The sequence below is a fragment of the Acipenser ruthenus genome, chromosome 7 (assembly GCF_902713425.1).
Source record: "Acipenser ruthenus chromosome 7, fAciRut3.2 maternal haplotype, whole genome shotgun sequence".
Lineage (NCBI taxonomy): Eukaryota > Metazoa > Chordata > Actinopteri > Acipenseriformes > Acipenseridae > Acipenser > Acipenser ruthenus.
In genome coordinates, this window is record NC_081195.1 from 45,622,692 (window position 1) to 45,648,700 (window position 26,009).

Below are 26,009 nucleotides of genomic sequence, written 5' to 3' on the forward strand. Positions count from 1 at the left end.
TTCAGGATTTGGAAAAGGAAAGGTTAATATCGGGGGGAGAAATAAGTTTTAGAAATTTGTAAGTAGACTATAATGTATTTGTTGAGTCCTAAATATGGATTTAAGGAAATGATTCAATTTTTATTAAAAAAATCCTTAAGATGTAAGGACAAGCTTTAAAAAGTTTGAGTTATTAGCAGAAGAATGACAGATAAACGAAGATCTGTAAATATCCCGTTTTATAAAGCAAGTTTGCACATGTGTACTATCAGTTAAATATCAACCACCACAAATACACAACACTCATAAAATTACCTTTTGGTAATTGTTTCAGCAGCTTTTTAAATGACTGAATAATACAAACACATTTGTTTTGCAAATCCTGTTGAATAATTATAATGTCACTTTGTGTGCACAGTAAAAGTAACTAATAAACAGATGAATTCAAGTTCAAGACATTTTAACACATCTCAGCTTCTCAGCTGCACTTTCAGTATTTGGGCTGTGGATCAATCATAACGATGTAAACTTCTGTACAAAAAATAGTAATATTGATGTAAAAGGTGCAGAGCTTGGCGGCGCATGAACTACTAGAGGGCAGAAGAGAAAAAAGCATTAGGGGCTAGGAAACACAAAGAGAATATATTCATTAACCCAAGAGAGTTGATAGGATGTCAAAGTCAGAAACTGTGGCTTTGAAATGAAGTGATCTTTATCCACCATTGGGTTTGGGTCAAGGCCCTTGGACAAGAAGAAAAGAAGTTCTTATTTGAGCCAGATGTTTGGAGACAAGGAAGGCTGCACAGTGCCCTCCTCCCTACAGACCCCTTTCTCAGTTACAACATCCTGCTTTAAAGTACTATACCCATTCCAATGAGACTGCCAGTGCATAGGAACAAAAAAACAAACAAAAAAACTGTCTCTGTTGTATACCTCGGCCTACCTCGACGGATGGCCCTGGAAGACTAAACAGGTGTTATCTACTTTTGATTTCAGTGCATTTAAATTAATCCTGTCAGCTCAGCTGTTAAAACAACTGTCACCTCCAGCTGTTAGTAATTTTCGACTGGATCTTTCACAGGTTGCCAATTTCTGAGACCACATTGTGTCTCCTGCTAAAAGCTCTATTTCAAGCATTGCTGATTTTTTTGTTTCGTTTTTGTTTTGTTTTTGTATGTAAGTTACAAAAAGAAGAATGGTGTAAAATCTTAAAGATAAACATATGGGAGGTCACATGTCAAGAGTAAATCATTCCATCCGTTTTTGTTCATGCCGCTGCTACAGCTAACTGTTGTATGTTATGGCAGGGATGTTACAGATATTTCCCCTGCCATGTCTTTCATTGTTTTTAGTAGGTTACTGTCAAATTCTATTCTTTGACTGTTTACTTACCCAATAAACATTTAAATGCAGCATTACAGGGGTTGTCATATTTTTTTTAAATGAAGATAATTTTATTTGTTTGTTCAGAAATATACATACTTTACTGATAACACATTTATTATACAGAAACAGATTATATTTACCAATGAAATAATAATAAATAAGCTTACCATTATTTGTTTGAAGCTCAATATTATATTTTTGGGCAACTGAAATGATTGAAATTAAATAAAGTGATGTAAGTGCAGCTGAGACACACAGCTTGTGATGTGCTACTGTACAACAAAAAAGGTAAAACTAGACACCTATTTCAGTTTAAACCTGCTGAATTGCATCCACAATATGCAGAACCAACACGCATACCATACTTGTCAAGCTCATTTGGCAAGCTTATTTATGTCAAGATTTGTTTTGTTTGACTTCTGACAATCCTTATAAGCACCATGAAAAGAAAAAACAAAAGAAAATAATAAATATAATCAATGAGAAACATTTTGTTCCAATTTTAGATAAACTTAACTTAATGATGATGTATTTTACAAACACCTTCCACTGTTCACATAGTCAAACTCCCTTCAATGGACAATGGATAAATAAAGTGCGCCTGAGTTCTGTGTAACAGTGCATGTATCAAAGCTGAAATATACCATCGCATTGTATTTTAGAGCCTTTAATACCTGTTAACTGTGACACGGTTAGAAAGACCCAGCTGCCTGAAGTCTGGTTTGTTTAGACCAAAGGTGGGGGCCCTAATTGGGCCCCCTCTCTCGAATGCAGATTGCATTGAACAACTCTTTTAGAACCAACTGAACAAACGTCACTCTCTTCTCGGGAGGCTTCATGCTTTTCTGCAGCCTTGATCCCTCAATTGTTTGTTGAACAATTAGACTTTGAAACCATCTTGATTACAGTCTGTGAAGTGGAACGTCCCCCGCCCCCCCCCCCCCCAAACCCCCCCCTCACGTGCAGCTCCTGTGAAAAAATAACCATGAATATCTCCCTGTCACAATGCTGCTGAGGAACTCGATTTTTCGTGGAAAGAAAACTCAATTAGTTCTAGTAGTTAGAGATTAGGACTACAAGACTGCGCAGGTTGTGCCTTATAATGTGAAACTACTTTTTTAATTAATTTGAATCATGTTTTTTAATTAATCTACACATGGAAAGCTACAGGATTATGGACACTGCCCATTTTATATATGGGTGTGTAATTTAATTTGTGCACATCACAAAGAGTACTGTGGTCTGTTGAGGGGATGAACTGAATAAAATGGGAGTTTGAAAAATTTAGTTTTAACCACTGTGTACAAGTAAGTAACCATTTTGGTTTTGCAGTATCCCTTTAATGTGGTCTAACTGAGCCGGCATATCAAAAATAAGAGACTTTCTACTGACACCCTTTCAAGAACAATCATTTAGGCAGCAGCTTCCTGCACGTTATCATTTTTTTCTCCTTTAATATATTTCCATCCTTAAAACTATTAGATAAGGTAAGTAAGGGAGGTCTGATTTAATAACTGAACGGTCAAATAAAAGGATTACTACAGCAGTAATGTAGAGCAGGAAGGACTATCGAGATATTTCATTTTGGGTTAAGTACAGTTACTTCATGCAGTATGCAAGTTTATTATAACAGATTGGTTTTGTGCAGGGGCGTATGGCGCTTATTTTTAAAATTACTTTAACGTTAACTACCTCTACTCTATAGCTTGAGTGGCTTGTAATTGGCAAATAGTTACAGCTCTGGGCAGCTTGCAGGCAGGCCCGCAGACGCCCGGCCAGTCTACAGGGGTCGCTGGTGCGCGGTGAGCTGAGGACACCCTGGCTGACCTAAGCCCTCCCCTCCTGGGAGGCGCTCAGGCAAATTGTGTGCCGCCCCTTAGGAACTGTCCACGATCGGCAGAGGAATAGCCTGCAGTTGAACCAGCGATTCCCAGGCTATAGGCCGCATCCTGCACTCCACGCGGAGTGCCTTTATCGGATGCGCCTCTCGGGAGACCCTGCAAATAATGTTTTTTAACTAAGAGAAATAAATAGACACATAATAGTTTAATTCTGTGTATATTTCAAAACGCGTTTTGAGTTGCTGATGTGTGTTTTCCATAGACAAATGTGATTTGGCCCTGTTTGCGTTGACGCACCTTCATGTCCGCACAAAGCAGACTATATAAACTATGCTGCTGGTACATCTGCCACAGTTGTAAGTGATATTTGACAGGAACATTTTGTAGTTGAAAATCCTTTTTTTTCACCATATTGATTGATGCACACTATCCTTTCTGCTTATATGTGAGACAGCCCCATTGCAGCGGTACAACTGTAATCTAATTGATTGTACAATCTCACCATTAGACTGAAATGTGTATTATAATAACTTATTCCAAAAATATATTATTGCCCAATGCATTTTTATAAGGTTCAAATCTGAGTTAATTCAATACAATAATGAAATGTTGAAATGTAACTGGGGATTTGGGACCTGATGCAGGTTGAATAGAACTGGCATATAAAGCTGACTGAATCACATATAACATATATGCATCTAATTAGGTTTGTCATTGATCAATAATCTTGATATTTAAAGCTGTTAAATATTTGATGGTTCTAGACCATCTTATTTCTAAGTTCTTATTTCTCACCATGCAGAAACTATAGGTAATCAAACTTCTTAATACATCATACTGCAAAGATTCATTCATTATTATTATTATTATTATTATTATTATTATTATTATTATTATTATTATTATTACACGTGGTGAATGAGAATTTCCTATGAACGTTGGTGTTTTACCGTCTTATTATACATGCCAGTGGCGCGAGACCTGTGTATAATAAAGTTGATGATAAAGCTGCTAGTCTCAATTTTTAAAAACAAACTCCATGAACACAACAACACACTGTCAATACCAAAACAAACAACAACAGCCTGCAGATGTAAAGTGTAATCCTCAGAAGACAAGGAGAAAATTGTGGATGAGCAAAATAATAAAAGTACAAATAGAAAAACAATAAGTGACATAAATGTAGTAAGAAATTAACTCAGGCACATGCCCTCCGTTTAGACTGATGGCCCTCAGGAGCGCTTGAGTGACTCCACCCTCCAAAAAAGCCAAGAGAATTTTCTAGTCCGATTCTTAGTAATAATACATGTAGTTTTCCTGCACTTTCTTCAGTTGTTAAATAAAATGAAAAAAAAATGATGACGTTTAAAATGAATAGTTAAAGAACAAACTTGTTTTACAATTTCTTTAAATTTTGTTTTCCAATATTCTTCTCAACACCACTTCAGTTGTTAAAAATAAACACTGCTGGTTCTACAATTTATGTATTATATGGCACCATGTATTATAACACATAATATACACCAAAAGCGTACATACAAGGCAGTAGTTCTATCTCGACTTTCTGGTGACATCGATAAATCACTCTAAGTAGGGCTCACGCTATTTACTGTATGTGTCACCAGATACCCTCGATAGAATTATAACCATGTTATACACAGTTGGGTATATATTATTATTATTATTATTATTATTATTATTATTATTATTATTATTTTTGTTGTTGTCAGTCTTGTGCCTCTCATGAGTAAACCATTGTTTTGAATTGTGTGATAGTTGGAAAGGGGATTGAGTTGAGACCACCATACTTATATGATATATAAAAAGGGTATCTTTCTTTATAGGACAGATTGCATGACTGTCTATTCAGATGACTATCAGTTGTAGGAAAATGCAATATTCCCTCATGCCAGCTAGTTTTACATGGGGAAGGGCTTTTTTATTCAGGAAAGTTACATTGCTACCTGATACAATACCTTTACCTTTAAATTCAAAGCAGTAGTTCAGTTTGGTGAAGTTCATAGAATACATTATACATATGTACAGTAGATTTAAACATCATCGACCTACATAAACTTAAACATGCAATGATAAATGAGCACCTAAACTCAAACTATGCTTAAGTATATGATTTATTTGACCTGCATTACACACTTCAAAATAATAAAAAAAGAATTAACTTGTAAGCTTGTTGTATGCAAAAAGAAAACCAAGCAATAGTTAGAAACTATTTTTCTTTTGTTTTTTTACTAACACACAGCAAGAAATTGATCTCAGTGATGTCTGCTTCCAGGTGTCTAATCCATGCAGTCTTGCTACCCTCTAGACATAAAAGGAAAGAACGACCGTTATTGTCATTCAAGGCTTGTATTTCTGTTCAGTCTTAAAAACCAATAAATTGCTCACATATTTGGCATTTAAGAAAATCAGTGTGATACAAATGCAAGTAAAAGAAGTCTTTTCCCTCCAGGACTGACGTTGCAACAACAGCGTTCCAGTGCATTCCTGCACAATTTAAGTGTGGCTAACAATCACATAATGGATATCACATGGCTGCCAATATTTCAAAGCTTCAGTCGGGGGACAATAAGGACTATTCTTGTGGAGATGGCGTCAGTTTTAAGGGCAAACAGCAAATGGATTAAACACTGTGTGAAATACACTCTCTGGGATAATAAACACAATGTTTTACTTGCAGTGTAGCATGCCTTCAGGGCTTTTGTGTTTGGAAATGAAGAGAATTTCAGAATGTCACTGCAGTGGAGGTACTAAATCAGTTGAGGAACCAGCATACCTATACATTGAACAAAATAATATTAAGATAAATGGAAATGATAGTTTAAATAGACTAAATAAGAACAAATAAATAAATACAGTCTTTTCCATTAATAGTTTATTCAAGTATCTTTTTAAAGCTACTTGTGTCTCTTCTCAGTTATATATATTGCATGCTCAAAGCCAGCCTGCAACATTCATGCCCCATGTGCTCCGATAAGCACATGGCAGTCTGGTGTAGGGGGTGCTATATTTTAAAGGACCCTTTTTTTGCATGATTTGTAAGTGTTACTTCTCTGACCCTTTGCCTGTTTTAAACAACTTTTGAAACCTGCAGAAAGCAATATATTTTATAACTTTTGACAGCCAGCAGACAATTATGACTGTACCAGCTGTATGGAGAGCCTCGGAGGGCTGTTTGCCATAAGGCCCTTAAATGAATCTAAAGTGTGTGTGGTAGTAATTTTTGTTGTGACAACAAGTAGAACGCAGGCTGAAATGTAAACAAGGTACACACTAATAGAAAAATAAATTAAATACAATGAAAACTAGTCTGTCAGCCACAGTTACTTGAGCATAATCAAAATGCTGCTCTTCAATATGCCATTCCCATTTTGGTTCCGTGTCTAATTATAAAGTAACAGCAATTTGTCAGGCCTGTTGGGTCCATCACTGCCTGTCAGAGGCTTTGACAGCCACATTTTAAGAGAAAAAACAGCTAAAAGCAATTTGCTGTACATGGATCCTGTCCACTTTTTTGTGTGAAAACACATCAGAAATCAAGACAATCAGATTCTATTCATTTGTTGTCACCTTTAAGTGATGCAATAAAACATTGTGAATGTGGGCCTTTGACTGTGGGCCCTGGGCTATGACAACTGCTGGATAGATCTGCACGATGTGAAGGGCAGAGTAAAGAGTGCGGTTATTGCCTACTAGACAGATTGAAAGTATAATTTTCCATTATAGAGGAGACAAGGTTGCACAGTTAGGAGCCACAAATATGACTTTGCTACTTTATTGGATGCTTTTGAGTTCAGGAATTTGCACATAAAAATGAATACATTTTTAATAACTTTCTGGTTCCTGACTATTATTACATTAAAAAAAGCCTGTCTGCTGTGTTCCCTTATCCACCCTAACCCTAACTCTAACCCCTAACCTGCTCCAGCGTGTTTCCTAATTTTATCTTACCATCTTCCTGGAGGGATCCAGTCTAGTATCTCCTTGGTCAAGCGACGGTCTGTTTTTCTTGCTACATGTCCGGCCCACTGCCATTTACGTTTTTTCGCTCTTATAATAACTATATATATATATATATATATATATATATATATATATATATATATATATATATATATACACACGTAAAACTTTAAATAAACACCCCAGCATTTATTTACAATATTTGCCAGTAGCCCCGGCACCTATTGGAGACCGGCTACTATTTGAAACTCGGCATTTATTATGTAACATCACCAACATCTGCAAATACTTAAGATGCAATCATGAAAAATCTGCCTGCACACAACTTTATAGAAACAACATAAGTAAATTACAACATTCCAGCTATGTCATTAATGGTTGTGTCAGTGGGTAATAATAGTTTGTATTGTAATAATAATAAAAACAGTAAAATCCACTAAAGCCAGCCCTGTAAATATCAGAACACAAACGTGTATTAAGGTAGGCTTGCAGCACAATAAAAAAAAATAAAAAAAAACATGGTTTTACACTTGATAAAATAAGTATCATCTTTATTAAAACATATTATATGTATTGTTCACCCTCAAAACGTTACATTGGTAAGCATGGACAATCGATGAAAAATTAACCAACAACGAATCTTCATTGCAAAACAACCACTGAAATACTGTGTTAATACGAAAAATAAGTTCATACTGTTGTCCCACAACACACTCAAAAATGCTTCAAACTGTTTAAAGATTAACAATAAAATCAATGCAAGTACCAGTTTTTATCACAAAATCAAAGCAAAAGTGACTAATTTGTTTTTAAAACTTGTACATTGATAAATAAGAATGATGGAAAAGGAGCAAAATACGAATATTCATTGCAAGACTCAAATGTCCGAAATACTGTTAAAACAAAAATACTAAAAAAAAACACCTACAAATACACTGAAAGGCAACCCTGTTAATATCAGAAAACAAGTTTGTATTTTACTTACTTTCAGAACGCTCAAAAAAGCTTCACAACTGATTTGAAAATGAATAACGTCATAAAATAAACTGTATGCATTATGTGTACCTTTTTAAAATAAATTAAATTCTGTTTTCTTATCATTTATCCTGAGCCTCAGGGTCTCTATATCGCTGTTGAAAAACAAATTGGTAAGCTCGCTGTACAGCTCTGTGTGTGTGTATTGGCTGGAACATTCAGTATGACGCACCTCATATTAATATTCATAACTCGGCGTTTATTAGAGACCCGGCGTCTATTTACCATATTTCCAAGCAGCCCCGGCGCTTATTAGCGACCCGGCGAGTATTGGAGATTTACGATATATATATATATATATATATATATATATATATATATATATATATATATATATATATATATATATATATATATACTGTATATACAGCGCATCAAAAGAAATGTATTACTATTATAACACATTTATTTTCGAAAAAAAGGTATATAAATGATGGACATTAATCACTCAATCATTCATCCTTGACCATGACACGCTTGAGTGACTATGACTGAAGCATATGCACTCAATCACCTAATTAGTGAGACAGTTGATTGACACTGGATATGGAGTGATTTCAGCTGTTGAATTGCAAGCTTGAATAAAAGCAGTAAAGAAAATCAGAAAAAAAAACAATATGCCACGTCTATCAAGAGAGCAGCGCCTTCGTGCAATCAGCATGTTGGAGGCTGGACTAGGGCAGCGTACTGTGGCTCGCCGTCTTGGGTGCTCATAGCCAGCAATTTAAAACCTGGCAAGACGGTATAACCAGACACACTCTGTCAATGACAGACCACAAACTGGGAGACCAAGAGTCAGGTCTGCTCAAGATCGACAGATCATTTTGCAGCATCTTCGTGATGTCAGTTGTTAATCAGCACAATAAAAAGTCACTGCACCTGCTCTAAAACAGTTTGTCATTTTTCAAATAAGTGATAAGTTTCTTTTGATGCTCAAATATACATGGTAAGTTTCTTTTGATGCTCAGTATATATATATATATATATATATATATATATATATATATATATATATATATATATATATATATATATATATATAATAACGAGACACAAATAATAATACATCTCTACTTACTACTAGTGTTTTCAGTTTTGTATTTTTGCGGTTTAATCAATATGTCCACTCCATCATGAGTTTCTTTTTACATTCTGAGTCTCTGTGGTCATGCTGCTAAACCTTGGTTTCTAAAAATAACAAACCTTATTGAAGTCCACTGCACTGCACCTAAGTGATCAGCAATACTGTCTCTTGTGATTTATAAGTTATTCTGCTGCAGCCTGTTGTGTACGCTGGAGGTCCTAATGGTGTCTGTCTGTAAGTGGTGATATACATAGAAAAAAATATAAGTAGTTTTGTTCAATCCAATGGACATTGGTTTAAAATTTAAGTTTTAAGGTTTTAAGGTTTTAAGGACTTGCAGCAGAAACTGTAGAAACAAACATGATCTTCTTGTTAGACTAATAACAACAGATGCTGCATAGGTGCTGTGACTAATTAAAACCAATCAGGCACATTGCTTGAGTATTTATGTTACATATATTCATTATCTAACCCTAAGATCGTCACTTTCTTATACCAACCTGATTTAATCACGTATATTCCAGTGCCCCTTCCTTCAGTAAAGTATGTGAAGCAGGCTGATGAAAGTGCAAAATGTAGGTAAACCTTACAGTGCTTGTGTAGACACCATTCAGAGGGTTTTTAATAGTGTCTACCACCAGAGCTGTGGTTCTGAGCCCATACTCAGCTGAACACGATGTTAATACAAAGATAGGTGGTCCCTGGTCTATATACACACCCAGCTGCTGGTAAAAAATAAACCAAACCATTGTTGAGTTTCTTATAGCAGATAATTTGTATATTCCAGTGTAGTATTTTTCAAGATTCAGAAAAGCTTAAAATGTGTATTTGGCTTTATTTGTCAAGAACTGTTAAAACAACCCCATACTTTGTCTATCGATCATAATAGGGCTTCTAGTTTTTGGGTTTTATTTTCCATCTCTCTCCCTCCCTTTCAACCTTAATTAATAGTTGTTAAACCATAACTGAATACCAGATTGTTTAAATTAGCGACACACTACTAGAAACTAACGCAAGGGAAATTAATAAGATGAATTCGGCGATTAGAGCCAGAATGAAATGCAGGTTCAGATAGAATCAGGTGAGATCAATGGACGTCGATTGTTAACTCAATCAAGATGTGAGGGTAAAAGAAACAACTTCCTTTGGTAATTAGTGTTTGATTAAGAAAGCGAATCGGCTCAAAATATGTTTAAAGGGACATCATGTAATCAAAAATAAAACCTGAAAACTAGAAGCCCTAATCATAATCTCAACTGTTTGTCTTACAAAAATAGAATACCATCAGAAAGCAATGAGTGACGAAATTAAGGGTTAATGGAATTTACTGTATTGTAGCATCCATGAAATCCAAGCTATTTAGTACCTCCATGCAACATACACTGTTATTTGTCTGTCTATTGGATAATTATAAATCCAAACTAGACATAATGCTCAATGTGAATATTATTACACTTATGTAGTCTTTTACCTGACCCAGCTCCGGAGAATCAGGCTTAATATGTTTATCCCGCCATCTTGTTTTATGTTTATCTGCTGGGAACAGCAGTATTATCACACCCAGAGTAGAAGAACATGCAGCTTGTAGGTTTCTTGACAGTTGGCTGGAGTTGAAATTAGAGATAAAAGTTAATCCTGCAAGGCAATAGACTACAAAGTCCAGGAGATGAGACCCTAATGGTTTGGTTAGGTAAGGAGGCATCCCTATGCTCTTTGACAATGGTCTGTATCAGACATTGACTATATCCATGCAGTTGTTTTGATGCTGTATAGCTCACAGCGACTGTCAGCAATATAGGAAAAAGCAGGTAGATGGAGATTTAATCAGGGATGCACTGGTGTTCAGGTTGAATTCCAGTTTTACTTTAATTACAGTTTTAGTTTAGTGATCTGCTTCACTTCTCGTTCATTGAAAAATATTGTTATTACTTAAACTGCATCAAATAATAGAGGTCTTAAATAAATTTGGAGTCTGGATAGGTAATGCTGAATGTTTCCTTCATCTGCTACCACTGCTGGAATCATAATTTGGACAAAAAATACAGTAAATGGCAAAGTGTCACTAAGAAAACAGAAAACCTTAGTGAATGTACTTAGAGTAAAAAATACATTGATGTATTGAAAGCTGACACTTCAATGCTTTGACCCAGTGTCACAAATACTGATATTGGGTATTTATATGCACATACTTCTATAGGATAACTGTACCAGTCGTGGTAAAAACCTATGTACCGCTTTCATTATTTTCTTTATTTTGTTGTCAGTGGTATCTAAATCCTTTGTCTATATAAGGACAATTTAGAGAGAGAGTTGGAATGCATAGCATCTGCTGGTCTCCACTTCCTAAGGTGGTTAATAATTAAATTTGGATCATCATCTGAACAAATATCTCAGACGATACAGTACAGTCTGGAGCTTCCTGTTGGGAAGGGGGTTTGATTTTTTCTTGTCTTTTACCTTGTGGGACTAAGCTCAAATACAGACAATTGGGCGAATAGGGATTTTTAAGTATTTATGTTTTTTTTTAATGTTAATTAAAAAGCCAACTAACTTTTTTTTTACATGAACTAATACATCTATGCAATATTCATTTGTTTAGTCACAATGCATTTTTATTGGCAGTATATAATTTTAAATTGTGCTCCTTTTTAATCTAAAACTTTAATCTAAAGTTACTGGGCAATGTTATGTACTTCTTCTAATATATGCCGTACTGACATGGAATAACGGATGATGTGGAGAATGGAAAGAAACTAACTAACAGTGAAGTCTTGCCAAAGATCCCTTGGCTACTGCTCTTCTATTCACCCCTCTCGCTATTGTTAAAAAAATCACCATTTACCCATTTAACTTGTATGAAAAGGAAAAAGTATGTTAATTTGTCTTTAGTTCCAAGAATACCTAATGGCAGAGCTGAAGTATTAAATGTGACAGTGTTACTGCCATATAATTCTCCTTCATAATGTTGTGACATGTAAATGGAGCATGAGGGGGGATATGACACCATATCTGGAATGGGATAAAAGTCTCTTCGAATACTGTACTATTATAGCAGTTTGCAAACCTTAGATAAACTCAGTCGGTGCTTGTATAATTGGTTATTCAATCCCGACCCCTGTTCACAGCTCAAAGCCAGGAACACTGGGCCCTGTTGCCAAGACAAGTCAATGTAGTAACTGTGCTCGGCCTGGGCCTAATACTGGAGCCAGGCCTTTTCCTGTGGGCTGGTTTCCACTATGTCTGGGACTGGCGCAGTGACAGAGGCCCTTTTGTTGTACATAAAGGGCTGGCTGATTCCCTCTCTTTTTTTTCTTTTACGAAATGTCTACCGGCTTCACAAATATGAGATAATTGGAAAAAATTGACTTAGCTGTTTTGAATGAGTCAGAGTGAATGTCTGTGCAAAGATATAATAGTGAAGGAGATTGCATTGTTAATGAAGCAGGCATGGCATTAGTAATGGAGCCCCTACAGTAGTAGCTAGTGTCCACTGGACTGTTTGAGTTCTTACAAGTTGGAATCGAAAAACAAGTTGTTGCTATTGTTGTTTTTTTAAATAAAAGTGCAGTTGTAAACTTTGTATGTTTTTGGACACTAAATGTGATTCAGAACTTTTCATTGCACATGTTTCCAAACTAAACTTTGTCTGCAACTATAAAGATATTTACTGCGTCTTTTCCCCTGTGCCATATATTTCTGACATACTGACTTTGTATGGGTTATCTTGATTTGCCTGAACTGTGGTGTACTTTCTATACACCACACTTCAGAGGTTTACGAAGTGACTCATCTATCACTGCTTGTTTGTATGGGCAACACAAAGCAGGATTAATTTAATAAGACTCCCCATTGGTAATAGTAACAATACAGGATGATCAATGTGGATGTTCATCATCTTATTACAAATGAGTCCACAAATCAGCGCATTTATAGTCACATTACTAGTTGAACTGAGGAAATATATAAATACTTGTGTGAACAGTTTACTGTCAAATCTGTCAATGTGGCCAGTGATACATTTTAATGTAAACAGCAAAGAGAATCATTTTAGTGCATGAATCAAAACAGATTGCACATTGACTGCAACATTGTCCAGCAAACATATCTATTAGTTGCTGTAATATAACGCTGTGTCTGATATGAAACTACTAACCATGTTACAGCTACATCTAATCCTATTAGAAATGCATCTTTTTTTAACATGCAAAAAGCAAGTCTGAGGGACAGTGATGGAATGAGGGTAGAGTGAATACCACCCCTAATGTCTGCAATTGCTGTACGTGCTAGAATTTCAGTTGGCTTAAAAAAAAACAGGCATTACCTGAAAGGTTTGTCGCCTTAACTTTTTTTTTTGTTTACCTAAAAAAGTATTAAACCAAGCAGCAAGTTGGCTCATGTTAACCTTTAGTTTGTCCATTGGGCTTATTTGTTTCCTTTTAACAATTTTGTTTGAGGAGGGAAAAGTAGCTGCTGGCAGACAATAAATGGGTTGTTTGAGCACTTCCCTCACGCCATATAGCGCTTTGAATGGATGGTGGTGTAAAAATGACTTCAAACAGGCTTCAGTTATATAAAATGGTTGGGCTCCCCAGCACATTAGCATATGATATGTCAGGATACTGAACAAGCGTTCTTTTTCTGCTTGTTGTCATTTCCTTGCCTAAACATCAGTTGTGTCTATAAAACCCAACTGTGGAAAGCAGAAACACACAGCCTGATTTTTAAAATAACAGATACAAAATTTCACCAGGGCAGCCCACACATGCAGTAGTGGTCATTTTAAAACCAGTGTTAGATTTTCCCACCTACTGTACGTGAATGTTCTGATGTCAAATGAAATTGTAAAGCAAACACATTTTGAACTTACTCCAGAAGTATATTTTATGCTTCACGCAGTATTTTCTATTTATATCATAATATAAATTAATCAAATATTTTACATGCTTTAGACAGTGTTGATATATATATATATATATATATATATATATATATATATATATATATATATATATATATATTAAACTTAGGTGTCTAAGCAAGCAAGCAATTAATACATATGTGAATGTATTGTAATTCATTAAATGAGCAGTGGGAGAACAGACAAGAGAGCATCTGTATTAAATTACTACACTGCCCTGTATTAAATAAACTACTTCTCAATAGACTTCAATCTCAGTTGGATTTTACATTTTAACAGTCATAGGTTTGATTTGAGAATTGTTGCATCCCTTTCTCTACTTGTTAACTTAAGTGTTTGTAATGGCAGTGCCCAACCCCAAACTATCAGCCAATGGTGAGTCGTACTTTTTTTCATAGTACTTTATATCATTTTACCTTGGAGTCACCTGTCTGCTGCATGCTGATTTCCTCACAGTTCTTGACTGAATGATCTGTGTTTATTTTGAGGGTTTTTTCCCTTCCACTCACAATTATTGGCAGCTCCTTCCATGCATTGTAAGCGTTTCAATCTCTAGCCACGTGAATTCTAATCCTACCCTGATGTCCATACTTTTTGAAGTGTTAATAATCAGTTGTTGTTAATTAAATTACCAAGCTGTTTTGCATGTGTCTGATCAGGCTAACCCTAACCCTAACCCTTGGACAACCTGACATAGAGCCCCGCCACAGCAATTCCAGTCTAATGTCAAAGTGGGCAGATTGTTTATTACGTTTTTTCTCCATGGGCAATATTGATTTTGCGCCACAGAGAATTTGGTTCACAAGGTAGTCTTACATTTTCTATGGATTAGGCCATTTGTTGTGCTGGCATGTCATAAGCCTATTCACAAAAGAGATTTCTAAATAAAAGCCTTGTTTCCCCAATCAGTGCTTTTCTGATCTCGTAAATTCCTCGTAACACTAGTCCACAATTCCCAATTCTTAGGTGATCCCAGAATTTGCCCTTGTCATTCATCAGGCGTCTAGCCTGTGTACGGAAAAAAAAGAAAAGAAAAAAAGGGTCTGTGTCACCACAAAAGCTTTTTATTCACGTTCTTGTCAAACTTGGGCCAGGAACCATTTATTTCTGTTCCACAAAGTACACTTGCTTGTTTAGTTTAGTTTTTTTTAAACAATACTAATGTTTACACAGATGTGTGCAATTTGGTTAATGCTTAATTCTGTTAGGTAAACTTGATATAGGTTAAATGGCTAAGTGTATTTTTTTTTCATTCTTCAGAAACTGTTCAACCAGTTTATTGCTGCAGGGAAAAGTTAAATGAGTAAATGTTGCTAATTCTGTATTAAGCCGTTTATAGCTTACCTCCACTAATGTAAGTCCTAACTGAAGGTTGATCCTTTTAATTTTACCAGTAAATTAATAGGTATTTTTATATATATATAATATGAAAAAAAATACTCTTTTCTCTTCACAAATGTTAACAATTACCGGAAACACATTGCAACATAAACTCATGCATAGGCTAAATATTCATTTCCATATAATGTAGTTCAATCTTTTCATTTGCATCACAGACCTTTCTTTAAATACTGCAGCTGTGCTGTCTGGTAGAGCCAAGGATTTTTTTTTTCTACGTCTAATTTGAATATAACATTTAATTATATTGAAATAATTACAAACAGATATCAGAAAAAAAGTTGGTCAAGAAAGAAAATCATGTTCTGTGGAATCTTGCATTTATCAGATTATTCTGACAAGAAAATATAGAAAGACTTGGGTTTCATTAACGAAAATGCTGATCATTTTCTTTTTATGTATTATTATTATTATTATTATTATTATTATTATTATTATTTTGTTAGTCGAATAGGAGGTGCCAACCTGCAACTTACAGCCTCCCTACCAGGCACAATGTTGGTCTTGCATTTTAATTGACCCTGTCTGGTCTGGTCTGCTTACAACTTGTTCAACAACCTTTACGCACAATATAAATTATCCAGTTCTAAATGGACAGCTTTCATTAATGCTGCACTTTGCGGGTACAGAAAAAAAAATGTGCCTTCCGTTTTTATTAATAGTTAAAATGCCCCAGCTGTCACAGGGGACAATGGCTGCAATGTTAATAAATAAAAATAATAAATATTACTCTGGGCTGCTGAGAGACCCCAGGAGAAAAGCACGGCAGAGCCATTTGTTGTTCTCTCTCACTTGTCAAAGCTCTTTGGCTTAAAAGCTTCTGCCATTGTTCGACATTGGGGACGGGGGACGGGGGGGTGGGGGGGGACGGGACCTAATAGCACCTGTTGGGATGATAACGACAGCTGTCAGAAAAAAAACAGAAGAGCCACTGACTATTGGTCAAATAATGTCGACTCTAATACAGCTGCAAGAGATTCAAGGTTTTTTCTTTTTTTGCTTGAAAGGGTTAGTCCATCCGTTGTCCCAGTAATAGAATATTCTGCCCCCCCCCTCCTCATATACCCCACCCCCTGTACGATTGCTGACAGGAGTGGATTGTGTACAAGGCCAAAACTTGCAGGGATTCCTTTAAGACAGAAGATTGGAGGGGAGTGACAGCATAGAGAATAGAGCTGTTAGACTGCCTGGCGGAAGTTGTGGTTTCTGGCAAGTGGGAACTTTTTTTTTCTCTGTTATTATTTTTTATTATATTCAATTTCACTGACAATAGCAGCAGCGGGAGCAGCACCCATTTACCTTACAGTATCTGTCTGTGAGCAAGAAGTTAGGGGAAAGATTGTAGTGATGTAGTAATACCTTCTCTCATTTTGGGGGAGCCACTGTCAGCAAGCCAAGGGCATGCCTTGCTGTTAAACAGTTTTCTTGTAATTTGCAGCTGTGGGTGTGTGTTTTTCTGTTAATGCTTTCTTATAAATTAATTTTCTTTAACATCTGCATTTGACTTTTAGTAAACAAAACCACTTGTGCTCTGTATACAAAGGCCATAGACCAGGATCCATGCAAACAGTTTACTCAAGGTCTAAAGGTCTCAATGCACATTTCTATATTTCATGTACGTTACTTTCTTTAAGATTTAATTTTTCTCAGACTTTCTGAAGTGGAAATATGTTTTTTTTTTTGTTGGTGTCAATTCATGTGTAGGATATAATAATGGAATTCAAACAGGTAAATCATTAGACATTAACGCATGTCATTGTCAATACACTGTACAAATATTTATATTGTTGCTTTAATGTATAAAAAATATGTATTTTGTACATGACAATGAACATTTCTCAAAGGCGTCCACGATGACAGCTATGAAAACTTTAAATTGCACTGAAGCCAGGCAAATGTGGTATATGTGGCATTAATTGTGTTCTTCTTTGAATAACTCTGACCCCTGGACTAGAATTTCAAAATGTCTTTCACTGTGTGCTATGAAAGAAAATGTTGTCTAGTAGTAGGGGAACGCTTTGTCACAAGACTTTGAAAACAAAAGACTTAAAAGTAGAATGACCTGCTTCTGTTGCCTGAAGGTTTGACAGCCTATTGTTAATTTACTATAGATTTTCTGGTGCTGCATTCCTGCTTTGCAAATGTTTGTTTGGTAGCTTTTACAGATGGAATTCGTCCTCCAGTGACATGTCCAGTGACACATTTGTTTTGTTTGGTTTCTTCCTCTTGTGTAGAATTTGCTAGAGCCCCTATCAAAAGCATTGACGCATAAACTTGCTATTTTTAGACTATAAAAAAGTCCTCTCACTTGGAAATCCCAAGAGTACAACTCATAAAAAGTGCTAAAAGTGCCAAGAAAAATATTAATTCTCCCTTTGTTGGACTATGTGTTTCTCGATTGAAAAACAATTGAATATATAGGATGTTTCATTGCAGCTCAGTTGCTGGTTTCAGCAGTAAAACTATCCAGAAGGTGCCATTCATTTTCAGATTTGTATTTTTATTTTATGGAAAAGCAGATTGTATGTACCTGCATTTAAATGCCAAACTATAAATAAACAAAACAAAACAAAAAAAGAAAAATGTCTTCACAAAAATCAATGAAAAGTGTACAGCATATAACAACTGAAAATGTATTTCCATATGAATGGGTTTTGCAAATTGTCTTCCATGTATACAGGTAAGGAAATGAGTGTCAACACTCATTTGAAAGCAAATTAATCAATAATTAATTTACAAAATGTTTAATTGTAGATGTTTTATGGTGCTTACATTTGCATTCACACGTGCAGCACAGTGCAATATAAAAGTGATGGAAAATAAGAGACCTGCAAATAGCGGAACATGTCAGGAAATTAATTCAGTTGACGCTAAATGTACTTTAGTGTGGGGAGTCAGGTCTGTGGCTATAACATTAGAACACAAGTTCCTGTTTTGCTGGGATAGTTAGATGGATGTATGGATTTCAAGTTGTATATGACATGCAGTATTAAAAATAATAATACTAAGTGATTTAAGATTTAAGAGGATTGGAAAAAGCTTTTACGCTTTTTCCAATCCTCAGTGTTTCCAACAGACTGTCATGCATTTGATTGTAATTCCAAAGCTACTAACCCCAAAACTTTTTTTTTTCAGATTCTTATTCATTTGAAACTACTGGTTAGAAGCTGTGTGCGTGCGTTTTTATTTATGTAAATACATGCTGTACTGTAGGTGAATAAACAAGTGTATGTAGTTGTCTCTATGCTGAATGCTGTATTGAGTTCTCGTAGGTTTCGACTGCAACCCCCCAGCCCCCCGCACTGCTGATTAGGTGTCCTTGACAGGTTAGCAATTATAGAATAAAGCACAACCTTACATCTCAGAAAAACGAAATGTGGTTTTACAATGTATCCATTGTCATCCTGCATTAACAGAGCTTTGTTTTGTGGAAGAAAAGGCTAATGATTTTCTAACAGCAGGTGATAAAACACGCTGCTTTTTTTCTCTTATCCGGTTGTTGATGAAGCCATTAGTGATAAGAACCAAGGGAAAAGAATGGTGTTTATTACAGCAAATGGACTTTAAATGAGTATTATTGTGGTGCAGCCTATTTAAATGTTTCTTTATTTCTTTCCTTCCTTAGAAACCCCCAGCATTGAGAAGCTTCTATCAAAAGACTGGAAGGACAAGCTTCTTGCCATGGGATCAGGGAACTTTGGAGAAATTAAAGGTAATTTATCTCACTCTTCCACATCCCCTAGTTAAATAATTAAATGCTGAGCAATTCAATATTTTTGATGCTACAAGAGGTGCAGAATTGTATATAATATTTTTGATTACCGATGTGGAATTATGAACAAATGTATAAGCCAAATATTTAAGTGCATTTTAAGCTCTACATATGTTTGTTTTTTTAATACTATAATAATAATAATAATAATAATAATAATAATAATAATAATAATAATAATAATAATAATAATACTAGTACGACTACTACTACTACTACTACTACTACTACTACTACTACTACTACTACTAATAATAATAATAATAATAATAATAATAATAATAATAATAATAATACAGTTACTGAGTAGTATTTTGCCATGCTGTGTAGGGGTTCTAGTCTAATAACATTTTTGTTTCTCTTACTGAATTGGATTTGATCCATTTACATTGGAAAAGCTTTTATCAATATGACATTTAATCGTTTTCTTTACGTGTTAAATGTATGAATTGATTATCAACCGCTCAATATAAACCTACTGAGATGACATGTGTCATACCAGCTGGAAAATAAGAATGCAATAAAACAATATTATCTAATTCAATTTAAAACACCATTTTACTTTAGAAGTAGACAGCAGCTCTCTGTTTTTGAGTGCATGAGATCGACATAAAGCCTACTCAGTAATGTGTTCTTCATCTGAGGTACAAACAGGAGATTTGGTATGATTTGATAAATGTGTTCCTATTATTTAGGAAAGGTTCAGTTTTGCCAAATGGACATAAATAAGCATTTAATTGGAGCACAGTCCTTTTCAAATTGACAGCCAAGCCAACTGACTGCACATGCCACAGTGATTTTTTTTTAAAGGATGATACGGGATGCACATTTACATTGATTTCCTGTCCTGTAAAGAGAACTGTACATTCTATATTATATATGTACCTGCTTGAGTCAAGACCTTTGATTTGGGAAAGCTTTGCTCTTTTTCAACCTGCTTCTACTGTACTTAGCTGAAAACAGTATGTAACAGATTGAATTGGAGAATGACAGTGTTTATTTTGTACATTGCAACTTTAATAAGTTATCGTTAAACACATACATTAATTGGTCCTTAAAGAACTTGACAAGTATTACATTGTTAAAAATGGGTTAATTACAATGGGTGGAATGTTCTGCCTTGCAGTATATTTATCTGGTATTGAAAATTCTACTTTCTGATAGGTGGATTACATTTTTGTTTTTAAACAGTTGATGTTGTGGTACAGTATTACACATATTTTCTTAGAAAAATGCACATGTTTTCCAGGGTGTGTATGCATGATCCCCTTGTCAAATACTGCCAAATTGAATTCTTATTTGACCAGGAACTGTATGTATTATGGGATTATAAATTTGGACAGATGTTGCCCAAACTCATATTGCTTGCATTTTATTGTGTGTATGTATGTATGTATGTATATATATATATATACACACACACACACACACACACACACACACAGACAGAGTGTTCCCCCCTTTATAACGCTGTAGTCGGAGGCCATAGCTAAGAGACCGTGCTATTTGTGTTCCGCCTTATAACGAGATTGCCAGTGTTAGTGTAATGGCATTATGGGGCAAATGGGAGCCAAGACCATACCGCCTTATAACCTGTTCCTTTATAAGGGCCGCCTTTATAAAGGGGGAGGAGTGTATATATTATGTAGTGTATATATATATATATATATATATATGTTGTTTTTTTCAGGTTTAGTAGCTTCATTCTGATGTGCATTTTCCACTTATATTTACCATGTAAATACTTTTGGATTCTTATGGGAAACACACTGGCACTGAAACGAATACCACCTGCAAATGTAAGACTTTAAACTGAAACCACAGTTTAAACCCCTTATGTGTACTTAGTTATCTAGCTATCTAATAAAAACAAATTCTACATATATACTGCAAAGGCATTGAAGTACACGTATTGACCCCATACAGTATACTATATGCAGGTAGGTCATTCTACTTTCAGAAATCTGTTTTTAGCATTCTTGTTTCTTATACCCAGAGTCCTTTTAAAACCTCCCAGACAGTAGGTCTTTAGAAATATTACTTTTTAATTATGTAAGCAGATTAGGAGCAATTTCTATTAACATATATTTTTGCCATTTATTTAAGGCACACTTTCCATCCCATTTTGCCATCCCATTACTACTGAATATGGACATGAAGTGACTAGACTAATCGAAACACAATATATGGATGAACATAGTGGAAATATTGATCTATACAACACAGATGAATGGCAGCGTATGATGGGTGCACATACTACATACATTTATCAGGTAAACTGCTTCAGTTCTTCAGGATAAGAGACACAGTATGCGGCCAAAATCACTTTATAGTGAGTGAAAGCACTGGGAAACAGACCGAAGACACAGGCGGTATTTAACAGACAATAAATCACAAAGTCCCTGTGATCTTGTTCTGCCATAGAGAGTGTTCCTTTTCTCTCCAGGTTTAAGCATGAAAGCAGATTCCCTGTGAGTTAACTCGAAAGACAATCCACATTCCATCCAGCCGGGCCAGGGGACCGCCACTGAAAGAAAGGTTTCTTTTATTCCCCCCACTCCCCCCCCCCCCTTCCCCCCTTTTTTCCCTGAGCCTGACATTTTTAACATAAGGCCCTTTCTTGTTTCACAGTCATCATCAAATGCACACACATCTGAAAGGTTCATCAGTAAGCTGTTAAAACAGCCGTTAGTTTATTTTTCCTGCAGTCTGCCGTGACAGTTGCATTTATTGTCCATTGTTGGTGAAGGGGTTGGGGGGGGAGTGAGAGACCTCTAGGGCCAAATGGATTTCTCTTACACCTTCCTGTGGGGTCACTTGGGATGACCAATCAGGGTATTTCTTTAGGAATTTGGCTTTCCTGAGGCTAGTGTCTCTGAGACACATCGCAACACAATTTTTTTAATGTTATAGTCGTATTAGGCAAGGTGCACATTTAAATACATCTTTCTTTCTTTTGTAAGTTTTACATGCTCACCTGTTTGCTTTAGTGTTCTCGTTTCAAACCAGCAGCCTGCAAATTTTTTTGAATTCCAGTTAAATATTTGTATGTTAATACAATACTTCAGAACAGCATTGTTCCCCAAAGAGAGATTTGATTCCTGTGTTTAAAGGGGAACTCAACCGCCTAGAGATTTAAAAATCCTTCTATATGAACATTACTTTGTGACTTTTGTTTATTGACTATGTATTTATTTAGTATTGAGGCACCGTTGGTGGTAAATGGTGGGTACAAAAGCAGTCGCATCTCATATACGATATACACGGATATTCAGTAAAGTTTTATAAAATAAATGTATGGTGATGGGGGGGGGTCAGTCGCATTAATTACAGATTCAGACACTGATGTATGCCTGTGATGTATTTAATTAAGATGATGATGAAAAAGGATGGTCAGGCACACATCTCTAACCTGCGCTTTCTTGCAGGGACGCCAGAAAGCCTAGCTGAGAAGGAGAGGCAGCTCATGGGCATGATCAACCAGCTGACCAGCCTGAGGGAGCAGCTGCTGGCAGCCCATGATGAACAGAAGAAACTTGCAGCGTCTCAGATCGAGAAACAGAGGCAGCAAATGGAGCTGGCCAAACAGCAACAGGATCAAGTGAGTTGGTAAAAAATAGGGGCTATAGTAGCACTGCATACATGTTTATAAGAGCTTGTACTGCTACTTGCACCCATTTTTCCATGTATGAACAATTAGCTGGGTATTATTTATCTGCCACTGTATCTTGACAGACAGCCTGCATTTCTTGCAGTACGTATTTAAGACATGTCTGGCCCACATCTGGAAACCAAATGCACACACTCAAATATAAAGGTGACAAGGTTTAACCAGCTCGCTGAAGCAGTGAACACAGTGGAAGGGATTAGAGGAACGCAATTCCCACCTAAAAAAAGGGGGCATCATCCCTGGTAAGGGAGGGTAGGCACATGTCTAAGCTGGTTTGTTTCTTAAATGTAAGTATGTCAATGGTCCATCATTGCACATTCTAACACAAGCAGAAAAAAATGTTTAAAAAAAAAAAAAAACCCAGCTCCAGAAATAAAAACAAATCAAAAATGACATTCCTATGTACAAAATACTTCACTTGCAAAATAAAACCACACAGTTGCCAAGATTCCCAGAATGCATATGGTGGTACTTTGCCAATGTTTTTCCCCCCAAGGGGATAAATATGTGTAGAACAAAGACAGATAGCACAGGAACCATTTTAGGGTGCATTTAGCAAACTCACAAAAGAGATGGAGGTGCTAACCAAGATAAAGTCGCTTCTGGGAAGAAAACTAGAGATTGATAAATATTTACATATTGAAACTTGTTTTTTATATGCTGCAGATTCATAGTTAAATCTGAAGACATGGCAACATACAGTTTTGTTGACCCCTCTAGTATCTGCAGCAGCAAACGTCTCTATTCCGCATCTTTCTGTATGTGCTGTAGTATTTATCTATGAATATTAATTTTACTTGTCACTTATTTGGGTGCTGGGAATTATAGTAGTTGATGAGAGGGTGCTAGACAGATTTAATTTGGTAGTACTGTGCTAGCATAAAATCTGTTTAAAATATATAGGAATTAGCATGAATTACTGACATACAATGGATATACAGTACAACTACCGTATATGGACAGTAGCACAGCCATCTGAAACTTGACTGTCTTGTCTTTGGGGTTTTCACTGATTGAGGGAGTTTATGTTTCCAGTAAATGTTGCTAAATCCCTAATTCTGGAATAGCTCAAACATCCAGTTTAAAGGGTATAGCTTGAGACATCTGGACCCTATACTTGCTTCCAGCTTAGTGTATTTACTGCACAATTCTATTAATTGGTATGTTGTTTTAAACTGTCAAAAGAGATTAGGCATCTAAATATGCAGGTAACACATTTGTCTCTGTCCAGAAGGTCACAGGCCTCAATCCTGCATGGAGTATAAACTTGAGCATAATCCCATCTGCTGAAACCCCAGCATGATGTACAATACGTGTGTATCTGGATGTCGTTCTGCTATAGGTGCTCCAAGGCGTTTCAAAAAACAAACAAACAAACAAAAAGGTCCTTACCCTGGGTGTAAATTCCTGAGGTAACTTCACTTTCTCATCCAGCCTAGACCATAAGCCTCCTTGGACACGAGCTGGCATAAGGTCTACACTGTAGGAACATATTCAAATGACGATAACTCAGCCAAATCAAATACATGTGTTTTTATTTATTTAATTATTTATAAAATAAACAAGGTTGAACTTTTGATACTCACTTACATGTGTCTAAACATGCTTTCAAAACAGGGTTGTGAATAAAGTGTAGTTCTAAACTAAACTCCCCCAATTTCAGTTTTAAAACATTGGCTTGGATATAGAAACTTAAAAAACAGAGGGGTGGAGGGAGTAGTGAGAAAAGTTGTAATTTTTTTTTTTTTGTGGCTCCTCACAGATTGCAAGACAACAGCAACAGCTCCTGCAGCAACAACACAAAATCAACCTTCTTCAACAACAGATCCAGGTCAGAATTGTTTGTGTGTGTTAAACAAATACGATCTTGCACAACCTGCATGTTTTGCGATTCAATCCCAAATGTAATCATAACAACAACAGTGATATTATACCATTGGCATTGAAGTTAATGTAAATCATTTACATGCAAATGAAGCTTTTGTTCAGAAATCTCCAGGTTGGTGATAGCTGATAACCCTTTGATTGGATTGGAATTAGTATAGCCTCCAAGGCTGTACGGACCCAGGTGTTAAACTAATAGCTTTGGAATGGAAGAAACCTATTTGGCTAAATAAAGCCAGTTAGACTTGGTTGCCTTGAAAATGACTTCCATTATTAGGCACCAGGCTTTGGCAAATCCCCAGATATTGTAGGAAACCCTAGTTACACTAATGCTATTCAGTTGACTTCACTTAGATAGCTTCACAATACTGGACTGCTGCCATCTTTTTTTTTTCCCATTCGGTTGATGGAAGTCTTTCTGCTCTAAATATATTCAAATCAAGCTGAGAACAGAGTTTCACAGAGAGGAACTCTATGTTTATGTGTGTGTGTGTGAGAGAGAGAAAGAAAATACCACGGAGATCATCCCCCAAATTGAAATTGCAGATCAATACCCTGTAGGCCAAGGAACATTTTGTCAAAAACCATCACGTGTCAAGAGCAGCTGTTTTTGTAAACTTGTAAATACTGCCGTTCTTGATTCACTCTGGCACAGCCCACAGTAACAAAGCACCCATTTCCCATGACTTTGCAACCTTTTCCCAAACAACTGAGGTTGCCATTGAAAAGGCCGAACAATTGTTTCTCACAGTAGCTTCACAGCTGAAGTCCTATCAGTTTGCAGAGCAGAAACCATCCAGATAAAAAAAAAAATCAATTTACAATTTACAGAGAGAAGCAACATATACTTATATACAGTACTATACTTTCAAAAATAATTTCCCCTTTTGCTGCTGCAGTTCCCTCGCAGCTCTTAACCCTAATGGCTGCAATCTCTATGGTTAAGTATCTACTACTGGCTTAACTGGTGTGGGTATTGTTTAAATTGTGGTTTTCCTTCTCACATACTCAACCAAGACTGCCACCCCACCACCACCAAGATATTGATATTCTCATAGCCA

General features: G+C 35.9%; 1 protein-coding gene across 7 annotated transcripts in view; it reads left to right on the plus strand.

Moving 5' to 3' along the window:
• Positions 1 to 26,009, plus strand: part of LOC117415495 (transcription factor SOX-5-like) — a 253,595-nt gene that overhangs the window by 184,713 nt on the left and 42,873 nt on the right. For 6 of the 7 annotated variants that reach the window (XM_059027090.1, XM_034025955.3, XM_059027091.1 and 3 more), the window contains 3 exons: positions 19,248 to 19,334; positions 22,823 to 22,995; positions 24,827 to 24,895. In XM_059027090.1, coding sequence (XP_058883073.1) covers positions 19,248 to 19,334; positions 22,823 to 22,995; positions 24,827 to 24,895 — 329 coding nt within the window. The remainder of the gene's footprint in view (positions 1 to 19,247; positions 19,335 to 22,822; positions 22,996 to 24,826; positions 24,896 to 26,009) is intronic. The other variant, XM_034025954.3, reaches the window with a different exon arrangement.